Below are 19,134 nucleotides of genomic sequence, written 5' to 3'. Positions count from 1 at the left end.
ATAAACATATTTCTACTCTTACCAAACTGATCAATGATTTTCATCTCCCTTCCACTACCACAAACAGCTTTGAAGAGACTCGGTAGTCTGCTGCTAACTGAATTCCTTTATATACTCTAGAACATGGACACATGAGCAACTCAGATATCAAAAATACTTACTTCCTGCCCTAGAAGTCCCTTCTATCCTTATAAGGCTCCTCTGGCACTTAAAGAGTTGGCTACATGCAACAGTTGGGATCACAAGTCATAAAGTGTTGTGATGTTGTTTGTGTGTCTATGGGCAAAGAGTAGAGGGATATGTTAAAACGGTGTTTGTTATGTTGTAGTGATGGGGAATGTTTTTAACATGGATGGGAGAGTGTAACACGTATTTGTCTGGGGAGACAATCTGTGGCAGCAACCACAAAGTGGTCTGTGTGGTGTTTCATTTATGAATACATATAGTATTACACTGAACACAAACTTCCTAGAGGCACAGACCTTCTAGCAGTTAATGAACTGGATTTTATGCAAGTCCATCCTTGCACCCCAAGCTGGATATGTTCAGACATTAATAATTCACTTTCCAGCTTTTTTCAGCTGTACTTATAACCCTAATCTTATGCTCTGACACCATTATCACAGATCCCTTGTGAGGTCAATGTTTTATTACAACTTTTTTTTTTAAGTTGAGTAACCATTGTACGTATAAACACCCATCTCTAATCCAGTCTAAGTGGTCCAAGTTAGCTGTGTCATTCAACGTATTTTGTACATTTATGGTTATTAATCTCAAATACTTTAAGAATGATCTGTCCAAAAAGTTTCCAGTGCCCTGTAGCTTTTGTTTGGAACAGGCCATGTATGGGGCCTTCAAGCTTTCTGGAAATAAATGTTCCTCTTTTTTCTTTCACGAATCTTGGGAGCTTCAATGGGCATTTTATGCATGGACATGGTTCTGCTTGCCTTCTCATTGTCATGGTATATAATGACTTGTAATGCACTTCATGGTGTGATGGGGTGACAATGATATACTCTGCAGCAGTGTGTGTGACAGGGTGATGTAAACGTGCATTGCGCCTCAGGGAGTATGGAAAGTTGAGTGATATGTCATACACGGCAGAGTATGGTGGAGCAGTCATGAAGTGTGATGCGATGCACAACAGGATGTGTGATGGGGTGATATGTGATGCATCTCAGGGTGTCTGATGGGGTAATGATGACATGCCCTGATTTGCAGTGTGTGTTATGAGGTGATGATGATGGGTGAGGAAACTAAAGTATGTAATGTGTAATGCAACTTAGGGTATGTGAAAGTGACAATGATATGTGATGCAACTTAGAATGTGTGATGGAGTAATGTTATGGAATGATGTACCTCAGGGTGCATGATGGGGTGATGCTGACATAACGCAACTCAGGGTGTGTGATGGAGTGATAATGTGTGTTACACTACAGACATGGTGTGTGATGGAATGGTGAGGTCAAGTGATGTTACTTATGGTGTGTGATGGGGTAATAACAATATCCAGATCACTGCATGGGATGGTGATGATGGGTGTAACATATATAAACAATCGGTAATCCAGATCACTGCATGGGATGGTGATGATGAGTGTAACATATATAAACAATCGGTAAAAAACATATCCTCTGACAGGATTGTTTGATTTACCACTGAGAGGTTCCTCCTGCTTCTTCAACACTTCAATATCTACTAATAAAACCAACATATCCTCTCTATGTATTACATTCAAGGTCAAATAGCAATTATCTAAACTTACATTTTGCAAAAGTCAAGAAGCATTTGACGGTTTTCCCATATGTTTTTTATGTGGCTGCAAAATTATGTGACCACATTATGATACGGCAATACCATCTCATCTGCAAACAATGTTATTTTGTCATTTGTAAAGACATGGCCTCCATGTTCTAACTTAGTTTCCCTTCACTGACTATTCTGAAACTTTTGGACAATGACACACGAAACAAAATACAAGCCAAGGTCTGAGAAAGGAGGAATTTTCAAATGTGATTAAAAGTAAGGTTATATTGCAGCATTTGACTTATTCTGGAAAGTGGATGTGAATGTTGATACCCATCACCATAAAAATATTTGCCCAAACTAAGAAATACAGTGAGGGGCCAAAAAATAGGTCAATTTTCACAAATGCACAAAAGTGGTTGTATCGTGTAAACTGCCACTGTGGCAACTCAGGGTGCATTATGGGGTAATTAGACTGTGTGATGTACCTAATGATCATAATGAAGTGATGTTAACATGATGAAGCTCTGGGTGTATGATAGAGTTATGACGGGGTGTGAAGCACTACAGGCTATTGTGATGGCATGGCGAGGACAAATGATGTTACTCAAGGTGTGTGATGGGGTGAAAATGACATGAAGTGCACTGCAGGGGATGGTGATGATGAGTGTAACATTTTCAAATTTGATAAAAGACATATCTCCTGTCAGGACTGATTGATTTACTACTTAAAGACTTCTGCTTCTTAATTATTTCAATAATTAGAGAAAAAACCAACATATCCTTTCTACTATATCAAAGTCCAATGGCATATCCTTTCTATATAATGTATTAAGGTCCACTAGCTATGTTTTCAACCTACATTTTGCACAGATTAAGAAGCAGTTGAAGGTTTTCTCAAATTCGCAAGCTTTAATGTGGCTGCAAAAGTAATGTAGGCACATAATGGTAGGATATTAGGGCAATATCATGTCATAGGTACACAAAGTTATTGTTTGTTGTTTGTAAACAAATGGTTTCCATGTTCTAACTTTTGTTTCCATTAACTGGTCATTTTGAAATTTTTGGACAATGATACATGTATCATAATACATGTCAATTTCTGAAAAAAGGCAATTTTCTCAGATGATTTAAAGCAACGTCCAATGGCAATATCACATGACTTGTTCTGGAAAGTAGAAATAAATGTTGATAGCAAAGAATATTTGCCCTAACTAATAAGGAATACAGTAAGGGGCCAAAATTGGGCCAATTTTCACTCATGCATAAAGGTAGCTTTGTAAAATATCAAGTGATTTGCCACTCTGGCCATATCACGTTTCTGAAAATTACGCTCTTTATTCTCAACATATATACCTGTAAAATCAATAAAGGATGTCTCATCTGTATCAGGAGAAAATCAGGTTGTTGGTGGAACTAACTGTACCACTCATGGTTATACCTTACATATACCTGGTGTAGACTTTGAGGTCTACCTACACTGCTTGGACTGCATCAAAGCTTTTAAGTTGGGAAACATGCCAAGCAGGCTGTTTGAAGCTGTGGCCCATAGGTCCATGCAGTCACCACAGACAGCCTCAATGGTCTGATACACCAGGTAAATACTCATCCAGAACACTTCAAGAGAATAATAATTTCACAAATAGAATACTGCTGTGTGCTAACATCACCTTAAAGGGCAGGAAAAATTGCAGAGAAAGTGTTCATATGTCTTTCATGTCTGAAGTATTGGGAATGATTGAATTCATTGAGGATGTACTCTTAGAAATTCAGATGGGAGAGGTTTATCATCATTTATGCTTGCACAATCCAATGTCATGGTCCTAGGCCTACACTCAAAATCAATTCAGTTTTGGCACAACAGGCATAGGAGACTAAAACATTTCTAAAATCTAAAGTTGCAATAAGCACAAAAAATAAAAACTACTTGATCATCCTTACTCTGAGCTTTCTTAAGCAAGAACATTAGGAACAGTGTCTACATCTCGTAAGGATGCGTTATTCATTGTAGGGTCCGCAAATCAGAGTATGGCTATGAAGGGATTGTTACTGTTAACGCCCATCATGGGTTGGGGTTAAGCTAACTGGTTGTCAAACAGATGACCCAGGGATTAATTTTAAGGGTGCCTATCTGTAAACAGCTTACACAGAAAGATAAACTTGAAAAGCTCCTCAGCCACTTACCAGCTTGTCGTTCTCGTCTTCCATCTGTAGTCTAGCAGCTATGCAGTTACGGGTGTCCAGGAAGGCCTTACGTTGTGCCGCCTGCATCATTTGCTGAAGCCACACTCCAGCCACATTTACTGCTGATGCCACAACACCATTCGCCACAAGCTGCCAAGGAAGGGAAGGAAAAGGGGTTAGCATAGAAGCATGCCACCAGGGTAACTCAAAGAGCATTCATCCCTACATCACCCATGAATAGGAAATCACACACATCCACAGGTGACTTATTCAGAACCCAACACATGCTAATATCAAATATTAGTCATCCATGAAAAGCATACATCCCATAACACATGGAATCCACCAAGGAATCGTCACCACCATGGTAAAGTCATTCAGCCATGAACATGCCATGCTCACCAGTGGCAATGGTTAAGCACCTAGTAGCTCGTTTATGGGAAGATGACAGAGCAACAAAGTAATGCTCAGCCCTTTCATCATATATAATCTCAAAAAGTCCCTCTTACTAACATCGTATATAATCCCCGAAAGTCTATCTCATCAACATCATATACAATCCAGGAAATTCCAGTCTAACATTATACAATCCCCGAAAGTCCCATAATATGAGCAGAAACCCTGATCCTTATGAACAAGGACATGTCCTCGACTTCGGGTTTGATCAACCCTTCTTGCATTAACTAGCACAGGTACCTTTCGATTTACTCTTTATACAAATGATTTATGCCATTTTAAGACTAATGTGAATGGTCATCTTAAGCCTTTCTGCATTTACACTGGCTTAGGTTTAGAATACTACGATCATCATTACAATGGCAGCGTTAGTCGATTGGCATTGCCAGCATGGTGCGAGAGGAACGCGAACATACGCATCATGCCAACAAGGCAACTCTTAAGGTTTCCTTGTATCAGTGACCCTAAGAAGTGTAAAGCCACCGACAATATGGTTAAGATCAATGTGCTCACACATTGTGAGAATGGTGAAAAGAACGGATGATATGAAGAACGTCCTTGGACTTCATGAATCTACTTTACGGACTATTCGTGAAAGCGCAAAGATCAAGGAGAGTTGCCGAGAGTGGAACATTATAATGCACCTCGCACTCTCGAAGTTCGATTGTGAAAATGACCACATGGACTGGACACCAAACTCATAAAATTGTGCCAGTCAGCATGACTGAAATACAAACAAAATTCCGGAGTACAAATGTTGTCTTTCCAGTGGAAGAAGGATTAGCAGACATTTCAGGTTTGCCTTGCTTGGTTCACGAGGTTTAGGGAAAAGCTTCAATTACCACAACATTGCAATTGCTGATGAGGCTGGTTCTGCCGATGTCGTTGCTGCCAAACCTAAATATCCTACTTTTGTTGTCTTACGAAACTTATCTTTGATTTCTGCACAAGTGTATTTTACCAACTGCTACAGTTTTTCAGCAGAGGATCAAAGCGAGTTCTAACAGAGAGCAAGATACCATCGCCTATTTATTTCCCCGATCATTGTTATTTAATGTACCCATGAAAATCGCTTTCAAATATCTAACCATGATTCCGAAATGATAAGTATACCAATTTTCTCCATTACAGTTGTCTCTAACCCTGAAAATTTGTTAAGTATACTCAGTATTAACAAAATATCTTGATGCATGACAAACTTTTTTTCGTTGGTATGTGCGTGCACAGCCGTGGCAGTCTGCAGATTCCTTTACAGCAATGTATCCATGAAATTAGCTCAGTCCTACCATTAAATTCATTAAAAGGTTGATTCTGACCTAACTGTGACCTTGTCAAGACGGCGGGTGGTTGTGGCCTCGCGTTCTATGCCCCTACACCTCTGTAGCCTAGATCAGTTTGATTGGACTCTTAACCTCACCTTTCTTAACAGTTAAAATAACGACCTGGTAGCTGCATCTATGAACTCGTGATATAATCCCTGGGCGAGTCACTCCAAGAAGATAAACATGCGATCCTCGCTGATCACCACAAGGGGACGATCCCCATCTAACGACAAATACCCACAGTATATCAGCAAGGAGACACACACACACACACACCTACCAGGAAAAAAAAAATAGGAGGGGGGGGGGGGAGGACAGTCATCAGCACAGGGACAGCATCCATTAGGAGTCATACAGGGGATGATGACAAATAACCACAAACAGAAGACCAAGAACCGCTACGAGTAACCAGGAGAGGACAAACACTTATAGAAGAAAAATTGCTACGTGTAATAGGATTGGATTATATGAATTTAGCCTTATAAGGCAAGCACCTACAACTACTAAGAGGCGACAAAGAAACACTAGCTACAGACCAACACCGGCTTCCAGTACCAAGAGGCGACAAGGAAACACTAACTACAGACCAACATCCTCTACCAGTAAACAAGATGGGACAAACCTCCATCAATGGAAGACCAACAAATGCTACGAGTAACCAGGAAGGGACAAACCACATTAACAGAAGACCAACAACTGCTACGAGTATCCAGGAGTTAAAAAAAAAAAAAAAAAAAAAAAAAAACACCAGGACAAGACAAACCAATACTACGAGTCACCATACTCAAAAGCCAACAAAGAAGGCAAATAACTATATATCATCCACAGACGGCATATTTCAGAGACAAACATCAAACCCCAACTGACAGTATAAAAATCGGCACACAATAAATCACGATAAGAGAAAGAACCATCACAGACCACGAGGAGAAAACAAACCACCTCCTTACCAAACAAGAGAACAAACCACCTCCTTACCAAACACTAAAGACCAGCTGGAAAAGACAGTAAAGTACCTAAGGCTACATGACGAACATGAGAAAAAACCCAGTATAGACCCCCCACAAGCGTTAGTCAACTCCAACGACAATTCTAAGACAAACAAACATCAAAGATTACCAGAACAGAGACAAATGATTGGCAAGAAAAATGTAAATACTGCTTAACCTCGAGGCTGCTGAGGCGGCTGGTCAGGATGAGTCACAGCGGTAACCTCACATGACCTAACATATTCTAAGAATAGAGATGACCCGATATATTCTTGAACCGGACCAACCTAGCACATCTAACATCCGCCAGACCTGATAGGATCACCTGCCTTACATTACCAGTACGGCGTCAAAAATGCCGGTTGTCTTTCTCCTCTTAGGATGACTGCCACAATCTATAACTGGTTTTCACCGTGAAATAACCCTACTGTGTGGTTAGCTGGACTTCTTACCTAGAATATTCTACGTTATGGCTGAACTTTTCCAGTTGAAAACCCCTAAGGAACCACAAGAAGCTTTCTTTTCCGGATGATAACACTTAGGACCTATAAATTTCTTTCCCTAAGAAACGAAGTTTTTATGATTTTCAGGGAGCAATAACAGACGCTGGAACTGACTGGCTTCCTTCTCAGGGACAGAGCTACAAGACAAATATTTAGCTTTCTTATCCTGGAGATTGCTTCAAGAAACCACCATGTTACCTTCAATTCGGCTGCCTAACATCCACCAGTGACAGGATACACAAACCCTGCGTCCGACACGCAAACACCCACACACGGCCACAGGCCCATGGAGAGGGAAGGGGAAGCATGAGATATGTCCTCGGGCCATTTGGAGAGAGAGAGAGAGAGAGAGAGAGAGAGAGAGAGAGAGAGAGAGAGAGAGAGAGAGAGAGAGAGAGAGAGAGAGAGAGAATAAGATGGGTAACAATTTTCATTATTAATAAAGTAGTAAAACAACATGTAAGTAGTCAAAACATTTTACATTATTCTTTCTGCAGTCTTTCACAAGGGCCCCCAGACCCCTCTTCAGGGAGGCCCTCGGGACCATATGCCAACCCTTCCTCAGGACTAGCATTAACTCTCGGTGGCACAGCACAGCCATTCAAGTCTACACTCAAAACATAAACAATCATGTTAAAGGCAACGGCGCCTACATGAGGTGGACGGCTACTGCTGTGCCTGAGGTATGCGGCTGCTGCCGAGCCAAAGATGGCCGACCGCTGCTGTGCCTGAGGTGGGGAGCTGCTGTCGTACCAAGATGGGCGGCTGCAGCTGTACCTAAGTTGGGTGGCCTAGCGGCCTAGCTGAAGTTTGTCCATTAATCAACACGGGTTCACCAGAATACTTGATTTATGTCTCGCTAAAGCTTCTTAGTATCTTCATTCAACAAATCAGATTTCTAAATTTATTCTAGAAATATTTTTGGAAGTGTAAAAGAAAAAGTATGATTAATGCTTGCGTCTACGTCACATATAACAAAGAGAAACAGTAGAAGTACTGATGCAGTTCCTTGACAACAGGTTATTACCAATGAATCATTGGAAACTGAAAAATGTACATGTTATTTATTGGTATCCATCTTCCCACTTCGATAGCCATTTCTGTTTAACGTTATTTTGTTCTTCAGCATTTTGTTTGTTCTCCAATGTCGCAACTCTTTCTGGTAGTGATCAAGCCACTTTAAGATGCATGATCTTCCCGCCACGAACCATGATGACCAGGATTAGGTGGAGTGGTTAATGTGTGATATCAGTAATACCGGTTCATAGTTCTCTTTTATATATATATATATATATATATATATATATATATATATATATATATATATATATATATATATATATATATAATACAAAAAGAATTATAATCCTAATATGAGTGAAGGTCTATACAAATTAGATAACTTTATTGTTGATAAAATTTGTAAAATGATAAGTTTATGAACGCTCGTTGTCTGTCTTGGACAATCGCACATTTATCAAATGGCGTCCTAGCTTCGTCTCTTCGATGTATATCAACCGACATATTTCTCTCTTGTGTCTCCCCTGACAATGTGATTATTACACGAAAGTGCACTTGGAAACTTGTGTTTCATTTTCCCCTTGGACTCAGGAATATATATATATATACATTATATATATATTTTTTTTCATACTATTCGCCATTTCCCGCGTTTGCGAGGTAGCGTTAAGAACAGAGGACTGGGCCTTAGAGGGAAAATCCTCACCTGGCCCCCTTCTCTGTTCCTTCTTTTGGAAAAGTAAAAAAAAAAAAAAAAACGAGAGGGGAGGATTTCCAGCCACCCGCTCCCTCCCCTTTTAGTCGCCTTCTACGACACGCAGGGAATACGTGGGAAGTATTCTTTCTCCCCTTTCCCCAGGGATAATATATATATATATATATATATATATATATATATATATATATATATATATATATATATATATATATATACATATATATATATACATATATATATATATACATATATATATACATATATATATATATATATATATATATATATATATATATATATATATATATATATATATATATATACAACAATGTTGTATGGTTGCGAGGCGTGGGCTATGGATAGAGTTGTGCGCAGGAGGATGGATGTGCTGGAAATGAGATGTTTGAGGACAATGTGTGGTGTGAGGTGGTTTGATCGAGTGAGTAACGTAAGGGTAAGAGAGATGTGTGGAAATAAAAAGAGCGTGGTTGAGAGAGCAGAAGGGGGTGTTTTGAAGTGGTTTGGGCACATGGAGAGAATGAGTGAGGAAAGATTGACCAAGAGGATATACGTGTCGGAGGTGGAGGGAACGAGGAGAAGAGGGAGACCAAATTGGAGGTGGAAAGATGGAGTGAAAAAGATTTTGTGTGATCGGGGCCTGAACATGCAGGAGGGTGAAAGGAGGGCAAGGAATAGAGTGAATTGGAGCGATGTGGTATACCGGGGTTGACGTGCTGTCAGTGGATTGAATCAAGGCATGTGAAGCGTCTGGGGTAAACCATGGAAAGTTGTGTAGGTATGTATATTTGCGTGTGTGGACGTATGTATATACATGTGTATGGGGGGGGGGGGGTTGGGCCATTTCTTTCGTCTGTTTCCTTGCGCTACCTCGCAAACGCGGGAGACAGCGACAAAGTATAAAAAAAAAAATATACATATATATACATACATACATATATATATATATATACATATATATACATACATATACATACATACATATACATACATACATATATATATATATATATATATATATATATATATATATATATATATATATATATATATATATATATGTGTGTGTGTGTGTGTGTGTGTGTGTGTGTGTGTGTGTGTGTGTAGGAGCTACTGGACTCGGCCTGCTTGATGCTACACCACAAGCAAAAACTCCTCTTTGGGAGGCTGTACTATTAATAGGAGACTCATCAAGAACTCTTAACTCCAAAGGACCCCAACACATCCATACTACTGGAAGTAGAGCAACCTTGAACTGCTGGAGCCTTTGGAAAGAGGTCCCTGGAATATATATATATATATATATATATATATATATATATATATATATATATATATATATATATGTGTGTGTGTGTGTGTGTGTGTGTGTGTGTGTGTGTGTGTGTGTGTGTTGAATGTGTAATCCAATAAGAAATGTACATAAGAAACATACTTTTACCTTCATTCTTATCCACTTTTCCATATTTTGTATCACTAATTTACATGTATCTATACTCACTTCTTGTGCACGCATAAACAGCAGTCCCACTCAAAAGAACCTTTGGGGTGAAAAAATATCAAATCCTGGTGTTTATCTGACCCATGAACGAATCAGCTGGGCTGTGATGTGGTACGTGCAACCCAACATTACGCAACAGAACAGGGGGGGAGAAGGTGAGGGTAAGGGGCCCCCCCTCGGCCGGCTTAGTCTTGTCTCAACAGTTTATTTTGGGTGTGGTACAAAGAAGAACAGCCCCCGGCCAGCCGGCCTGCGTGCCTGCCACAATCAACAGCTTCTCGGAACGCCAACCGATGCTGCCAACAATCCGTCGCTCCTCCTTCACATATCCTCACCTCCACTCATCTTATTAATAACTTGACACATAACTCGTTTCAAAAATAAACACATCCTTTTCAATTCATGAAATTCACTCTCTATCATTACTACAATTACTACTTCCACAGTTTTGCCTTAGTTAATACAATATAAAAGGACTAGTCTCCTTAATCTGCATCGAGCAGAATTAAGAACTCAAAGAATGCTCCTGCAAAGCTATATATGACTATATATTATTGCAATAATACAACTCTGAAAGAATATACATGGAAATTATATACTTCAATAAAGCGTTGTCGCTGGGTAAGCCCATATGAGAGAAAGCCTTCAAAAAAGGCAGGAGTGAGAGATGATAAAGTGTGCTAACCAACCTTCTGTGTGTGCACTCAACACTTATCAAATACTGATACTAAAGGTAAAATGTTCATTAATCATGCGGGGAAGCGAAATTCATAATTTTCATTCCTAACATCCGAGGTATTCGAGTGATTACAAAGATCATCATTTACGTTACATGCCAGCGTGATTATGATGATTTTTGCTGCATTCAAGTATATCTTCATAAAGAAAAAAAAGGATGTATTCCTATCCTAGTTGGCGCGACAGGCTTCATACAAACGAAGAGGAGTAGCTGGTACACAACAGCCGCAGCTTCTCACAGAAATGAAATTTGTCAAAATAAGTGGAGGAGACTGACTGTAAGATTGTAATTTCTTGAGAAAATTGCAAAGGGACAAAGGAACTAACGTGCAAGCAGTGACATATAGTGAATACCTTTATTCATTTGACAAATTCAAATCCAAGACTACATGCATGATAATCAGCACGAAATATAAAAAAAAGAAAAAGCTATGAAAATCACTGTTTAGAGCAATAATTACCCGAAAGGTAAACAAACCATCACAATTTCTTGCACAGAGAACAGCCTGTTTTATGTAAACTCGTGGCGTCAACAATACACTACCAGACTTTGTATGGGCCTCGAATAGTGTGAAAAATTCAGTCTAGACTCACACACTCACGGAAGATGAAGAAAAATGAAACGCCACAACCTCTAAGAGAGGAAATCTGGTCTTTAATGTTATCCCAGAAAATCTTAGAGTGGATTTACTGAGCCTTACTTTACACAGGAGGAATATGACAAATAACATCCTCAATACAATCATTCTAATCCTTACAAGACTCCTCATACAGAAAATGACACACCATAAAATAACACAATTTACAAACGACAGAATAAAGCTTCCCTGAACTGTTCCGTCAATACGACGGAATTCAAGTAGACGGGAGAAAAATCAAGTAAACACAGCCCTTCCTAGTTCATTCATGAGCTTGGGAGGTACAGTAACCTGATGTGCCATGCACGGTGGGTAGTACGAGCAAACAAGCTCAACACACAGGTTAATCTCGATACATGAATTCCAAGAACGTTGTAATGTATACTACATTAACATCTCTATGCATCCGTTCATTTCTGGCACACCCTCAACCTTGAGCCCACCGTCACTACTGTCAACAAATTGTCACTTTTATTTCCCGTTCACAAATAGTGGAGCGACACCAGGCAGGCTGCCACCACCGCCGGCTGGCACACCCAGCCTGACCTTCTTGAAGACTACAGGGTTAACCACCAGTAGACAATACGACAATATATACGCTACGCTGTAAATGTAACAAGACTCACTGTGATAAACAACATGACCCGTCGACAGTCCACGTACCCAGGAAGTGCTCCATGTGATGGTCATAATACACTTCTCTATCCCACCCTGGCTAACTCCTAATGTTCTGCTGAGCCTTGGGAGTAAAACCATCTGACCCATCTGTAAGAGAGCGTGACCTTTGACCTGGAAAAAGGCCAGGCTCAATGGTGACCTAAGGGTTGTACCGTTGTGCTCAAGGGGCTAACTAATGACTACAGAAAATGCATAATATTAATAATAATAATAATAATAATAATAATAATAATAATAAAACTTTATAGAGCAAATCACTCTTTGTAGGATGTTTCAGATTTCTATGAATTCTTTTTAAGAGGGTGCCAGCAGGACTCGTACCACCATCATCACAGTCTTATATGCTAATTTTTGAGGATGGTCCAACACCACCTGAATAACAAGTTTACAGTACTTCAGCTGCTTGTGAGGTCAAACACATTTAATTAGGATAAGGTCAAACACCTTTAATTAGGATAATGTTAGAGAGAAAGTTTGGACTGTCATAAAATGCTGACAACGATTAGTTAAGACTAGTTCAAAGAGCATTTGGGTTGAAGAAATTATGCGAATGCAAAAGAGTATAAAGAAAACAGCAACAGATCACAAGGTCCTTTCGAGGTTGTCTGTGATCGTGGAGGATGTCAGATGTTAACAGACAACTGTGTTAAGTTAAAAAGTATACATATAATACAAAGAACATGATCTAACTGTCAAGTGTGACTAAGGAGGCGCAAATAATGTGAAAGTCGAGGAGTAGAAGCGAAATATGTATCGTCTATTCTTAAACAGTGCTACTTTCAACCACTGTATCTGGCAAATCGTTCCATATGTAAACAATTCAGTTAACAAATAAGCACTTCGCCTCATTCGAGGGAAAACGTTTGCCAACGAGTTTGTATCCATGACTACGAATGAAATCAGACGAAGCAAATCTTAAGCATCTACACAGATCAAGATTTTCGCACTTTTCACCGCTTCTGTGCAATGCTTACTTGGTTTTAGGGTCAAAATGAAATCATTACCCCCGAACGTTTTCCTCATTCACCTTTTCAAGTTCAACAGCATTCAAACTGCAGTTTGTCTTTCCGTTTTTGCTCACCACTTGTAAAACTTTGCACTTTGCAATTCATTTGCCGCCTACGAGCCCAATCCATCAGTTTGTCTATTTCAGTATGAAGCTGTAGACGTTCAAGTTCATATGTAAATTTATTTCATAGCCTTTGTATCACCAGCGAATTCTGACGTCTTCCAATTGTCAATATCAATGAAATATATGAGAGAGAGAACTGGGCCCTAAGACTGATCCTTGTGGCACTGCACTTGTTACGTCCAACCATTGAGGCTTGACCATTAATAACGACTGTGTGTTTACGGCCAGTCAACTTCTTATACGCCAAAGTTTAACCCCATCAGTGCCTTGTGATTATACTTTTGCTTGTAACCTTTGATGTGGAACTTTAGCGGATGCTTTTGACAATCTGGATATATGACATCAACCGCTTTCCTTTCGTCATACATGCTAGGATTTTTTTTTTTTAAGTTGCGGTCCTCTAAATGGTTTACAATTCTATCTCGAATGGTTTCCAACTACAGACGTTAAGCTTATTGAAGGATCACTTCCAGGCAGTTACTTATTTTTTTTTTCAATAACGGCGTTACACTGGCAAACTTCCATTCATCTGGAACTTCTCTTGCAGTAGGTGACTAATTGAAAAGGACGGTAATGGGCTTATCTGTCTAATTTTTCTCCTCTTTCATTGTCTTTGGATAAAACTTATCAAGACCTTCCATCTTATTCATTTTCATTCCGTGTACTGCTGACAGTATGCCTTCAGCGTTTATGTCAATCTGTTGAAGAATGTTCTCCTCTGTTATCGGTGAAACTGTATTCGGGACTTTAGTCGTGTCTTTGATCGTAAACGCAGATGCAAGAGTCATTTAAAATTTCTGCCATGAGTTTGTTGTCTTGAACCGTCACCCTTTTCCGTAACTAAGGGGATAATTATCTGGGTGATGACTCTATTCTAACCTAACCGCAAAAACTTCTTAAGGTTTCTTTTGTTATTTTCAACAATATATTACGCTCTATACTGACGTTTACTTTAATGTATAACTCTCTAAGCAAATCTACATAACTTACTTTACCATTATGGTTATTGGTATCTTTGAATTTACGGAGGGACTTTTTGTATATCATCGTTCCACCACCTTGGCTTCGTTTTAGAAATACACTACTACACACTGGCACGTATGCTTTGAAGGTTTTACCGAAGCTTTTCCAATCTACTTTCATGTCATTTTCATTGACCATATCATGCTAAGTTTGCCCGTCAAGAGCATATGTTCAGAGAATAATTTGTACAGTTACAAGATGACGATACTGTTGATATGGTAGCAGTGAGAAACATATCTCTTACACCCGGATTTTTAAATGAATATCGGATGGGTAGCTTTGTGGTTGTTGGGCAAAAGGTGGAGAGGGTGGCGTTTGGTTGGTGGGGGGTTGAGGCTTTGAGTTCCGAACCCATCCCTCCAGCCGGACACCACAACACAAGAAGGGGAGCCACATCTATCCCTCGTTAGTACGACCACATCTGCGGCGTGCGTTAGAACTCAGTTCTTCACACTGTCAGGAAAGAAGCAGTCAACAGTCGGGAAAAAACTAAAAATTACGAAACAATTACGATACAAAACATCAGCAGGAGTCTAATGAGGAAATCATACGACCCAAGTTGCTTAATCTGCTCAAAATTTGAGGAAGTGGGACGAAAAAACTTGCTGATAATGTCATTCTATTCGTTCTTCCCTCTTGCTGCTTAACATCCTGCATCTAGCCAACCACAGGACCATAACGAATATCTTCTCATCCCGGGAGGAGTTAGTTACACTGTACAGATAGTTTATTTACTGTTTCTATTCCAAAGTAAGTTCCAGTGTGTGGTTCACGTGATCAGTGGCATATATACAACAAAACTGAAAGCAATTATTGTTGATTCGTTTCAAAACTGCAACTGCTCAGTGAAGATTCATTTCAATACCACAGGTGTTCGTTGTTGATCACCTTAAATTGCGTAACTTTACTGTTGAGCCATTCTGACATTGCAACAATTCAGTTTTGATCCAATTTAATAACGAGTCAATTCAAGACAGATATTCACTGATGATCCACATGAAGACAAGTATCCACCACCATTAGTCCTGATTCACTGCAGGACAAGTATCACGAATGTTGATCCACTGCAGGACAAATGTTATGACAGTGATGAACCACTGCATGCCAAGTATTATGAGAGTGTTGATCCACTGCAGGGTAAATATTATGGCAGTCTTGATCCAGTGCTAGACAAGTGTTACGACGTTGTTGATCCAAACAAGACAAATATTATGACAGGTGATCCACTACAGGACAAGTATTAAGATAGTGATGATCCACTACAGGACAAGCATTATGATAGTGATGATCCACTACAGGACAAGTATTATGAGTGATGATCCACTACAGGACAAGTATTATGAGAGTGATGATCCACTGCAGGACAAGTATTATGAAAGTGATGATCCACTGCTGGACAAGTATTATGAGAGTGATGATCCACTACAGGACAAGTATCATAACAGTGATGATCCACAACAGGATAAATACTTCATCAGTGATGATGCAAGACACGAGTGTTCTGGCTAGACTAGTCTACGGTCAGAGCACACCCGGTTTCATTTAGTCTTCCTCCCCCATCTCCGCTCCACTCCATAATCCTCTGTTTTGAGTATTCCTGTATCTCGCCTCTAATTCTCCTATCCAAGCACCTTCATCTCATTTACTTTACCCAATCCTTCTTCCCCATTCAGTTCTCCTTCCTTCCCCTTTTACTAAACTTCTTTCTCAATTATTAATATCTCCAGTTAGGCCAAAGCGCCAATAGTACCTATAGCCTAGCCTTAGTCTGGTAGTAAAGTTATTTAATGTATATATGATTCATGGTGACGTGCCTGAGGATTGGCTTCGAAAAGGTCAAGTAGTTCCTTTCTAATTACAGTTTTGAGGCTTCTAACTGACAACCCAACGTTGTTTTCAACATCACCTTTACTACGTGCAAGTTTAGCTAAAACACCAGCTTTGTCATGCTCACGGAGGCCTATATGAGAGGGAATCCATAACAATTTGATTTGAATCCCTTGAGCAATAATGTGTGAATATTTGTGTGTTGTTTCAGAGACCACCATGTTACATTCTGATCTCAAGAGATAATTAAACTGTCTGTGGCAGTGATTTCTATCAGCTCAAGATCAATAAATATGGCGGACAATTAAGTTTGTACAGTAGATGTCCAGTTGTATAGTATAACATGTTTCTCTATTACCATTGGGTTTGATCACAATGCCGGTAGCATAAATGAGAGAGGTGTCAGTATACATCATGCACTGGGCTTTGTTATCTTCAGTCAGGAGTTTTTGTATATACTCAAGAACACTGGCTTTTCCTAAGTGTTGGAGGAGAAGATCGTAAGTAATTACTTTCTTGGAGTAGTTGGTGTCGTGATGCCAAGAGCAGAAATGCTGCCACTTCCTATTTTGATACAAATTATGTATTCAAAACATTGCCTTGTGGTTGGCTGTTATTTGGATCCATTTAGAATCACTTGTGCCATGGCATATATGGTTTAGCATAAGCCTGACTCCAAGTATTCTGTCTTCAATGCTGGGAATACCAAGTTCTTTCTGCATGTTGAGGACTTTAGTGGACCTCGGGTAAAGCAAGTATGATTCTCCCCGAGGCTTCATTGTGCAGTATTTCAATAACGTGATATGAATTAGACTTTTGCTCACCAGCAGCGTCGAAAAGTCAACACACCATAATAACCACAAATGAGAGTAACCCATGATAACAATTTCGTCCCACAAACTCGTCCGTCCATCCACGAGTTCCATCTATCCACTCATCCATCCATCCTTCCGTCCCATCCAACCGTGAGTTCCATCTATCCACTCATCCATCCATCCATCCATCCATCCATCTGCGCACTCGCCCACCTATCCTACCGACACATCCAATATATTTCCTTTTAGTGGTGCATGTTTGTGCCTGGGGCTGAGCCCTTTGCCAGCCCGGGGGAGGCAGGCATCACTGATCTCCTTGTCAATAAATAACATGCCGAGCCAGAGGCAACTCCACCACCTGCGTCCCGACGAACGTGGAGGGCGAGTATGTCAAGAGGACACCCCCTGTAGTCCTCGCCATGCCTCTAGCTTCCAAGGCTTCACTACACTAGTGACTTAAGGGGTAAACGGTTCAAGGCTTACCTGACTAGATGCTAGAGGCTTCAGGGAGGAACATGAGGATTCACATGGCAGGGTTTCGAGGCTGAGGGGGAAGTGTTGCAAGGGCTGTGGGGATAGTACCTGTTACCCTAGCGTGTACCTTCAACCGAGAGACAACACCTAGAATATGTCCACAACACAGCGTTGCAGCCAGAGACCACTGGATTCAAAAACGTTTTCACTAAAGGAACACAATGCGCCCCCGGGTACTGTTTCGATGTCTTACAGCCATGTGTGTGTGTGTGTGTGTGTGTGTGTGTGTGTGTGTGTGTGTGTGTGTGTGTGTGTGTGTGAGGGAAGCGTACCATAAATGTGTCTACCCACAGACGTCCTCACAGATGAGTTACCTCAACTAGTACAGACGGTCATGTAACTCTAGGATACACCGTCATCCTGCTGACGTAGCCAGTCCTGCCAGCCCACCATGGCCCCCAGTTCTTGCCATCTGCCACACGGGGAAGGAGGTTATGCGAGGCCTATGGAATACAAGGTTAACCTACGCAGAGGGTAATCTACCTCCTATATTGGCACCTGGGTGAGACCTGAGGGGGTAGAACTGACGGGGAGGGCTATCTGCCATACTCCAGGTGACTCAAGCTGTGAAGGCAAATTGAAAACAGGTACGTGGAGATAAAGGGTCGACCACGAGTTAACTACCTCTGCAGGAGGCGCTTCAGACTCGGCGTGGATGATGGGAGAGCGAAAGGAGAGAGGGGATGGGAGGGACGGAGTGGTATGGTGAGAGTGAGAGGACCAAGGTATAAGACGGGAGTGTCACACACACACACACACCACGCCTCCCCTGGAGCTCTGATGATCCTCACAGAAATAATATAACTCCACACGTAGACAGCGACCCATACAGACACATAAACCTGGATGGAAAGGACGAGACACGACCCAGCCCAACAGGCAGCCCTCATACACGATCACGTTCCCTCCTGGGATGATAACACGTCCAGAGTACAAGAATGAACGAGTCACAGGTGTACCCGATACATGTCTCGTTTCTCTACCCAGCCGGTTAATTCAATTTCTCTCCAGGTCTGTCACCTGACAATCAAGTACCTTACGTGTATATCTGGGAGTATTGGTGTGGTAGCTGAGAGGTAGACACTGGCTAGTGATCAGTTTGGTAGTTGGGAGGTAGGCACTAGCTGTTGCCTAGTATGGCTACTGGGAGGTAGACACTAGCTGGTGCCTAGTGTGGCTGTTAGGAGGTAGACACTAACTGGTGCCTAGTATGGCTGCTGGGAGGTAGATACTAGCTGGTGCCTAGTATGGCTGCTGGGAGGTCGATACTAGCTGGTGTCTAGTATGGCTGT

General features: G+C 40.7%; 1 protein-coding gene across 6 annotated transcripts in view; it reads right to left on the bottom strand.

Annotated features, from left to right (window-relative positions):
• The window catches only part of LOC139750214 (adenylate cyclase type 1-like), an 836,862-nt gene that overhangs the window by 376,019 nt on the left and 441,709 nt on the right, over positions 1-19,134 (bottom strand). For all 6 annotated transcript variants that reach the window (XM_071664687.1, XM_071664693.1, XM_071664690.1 and 3 more), the window contains exon 4: positions 3,931-4,080. In XM_071664687.1, coding sequence (XP_071520788.1) covers positions 3,931-4,080 — 150 coding nt within the window. The remainder of the gene's footprint in view (positions 1-3,930; positions 4,081-19,134) is intronic.

This window comes from Panulirus ornatus, chromosome 9 (assembly GCF_036320965.1).
Source record: "Panulirus ornatus isolate Po-2019 chromosome 9, ASM3632096v1, whole genome shotgun sequence".
Classification (NCBI taxonomy): Eukaryota; Metazoa; Arthropoda; class Malacostraca; order Decapoda; family Palinuridae; genus Panulirus; species Panulirus ornatus.
Note: the sequence above shows the minus strand (reverse complement) of the source record. Positions and strands in the feature narration are given on the sequence as shown.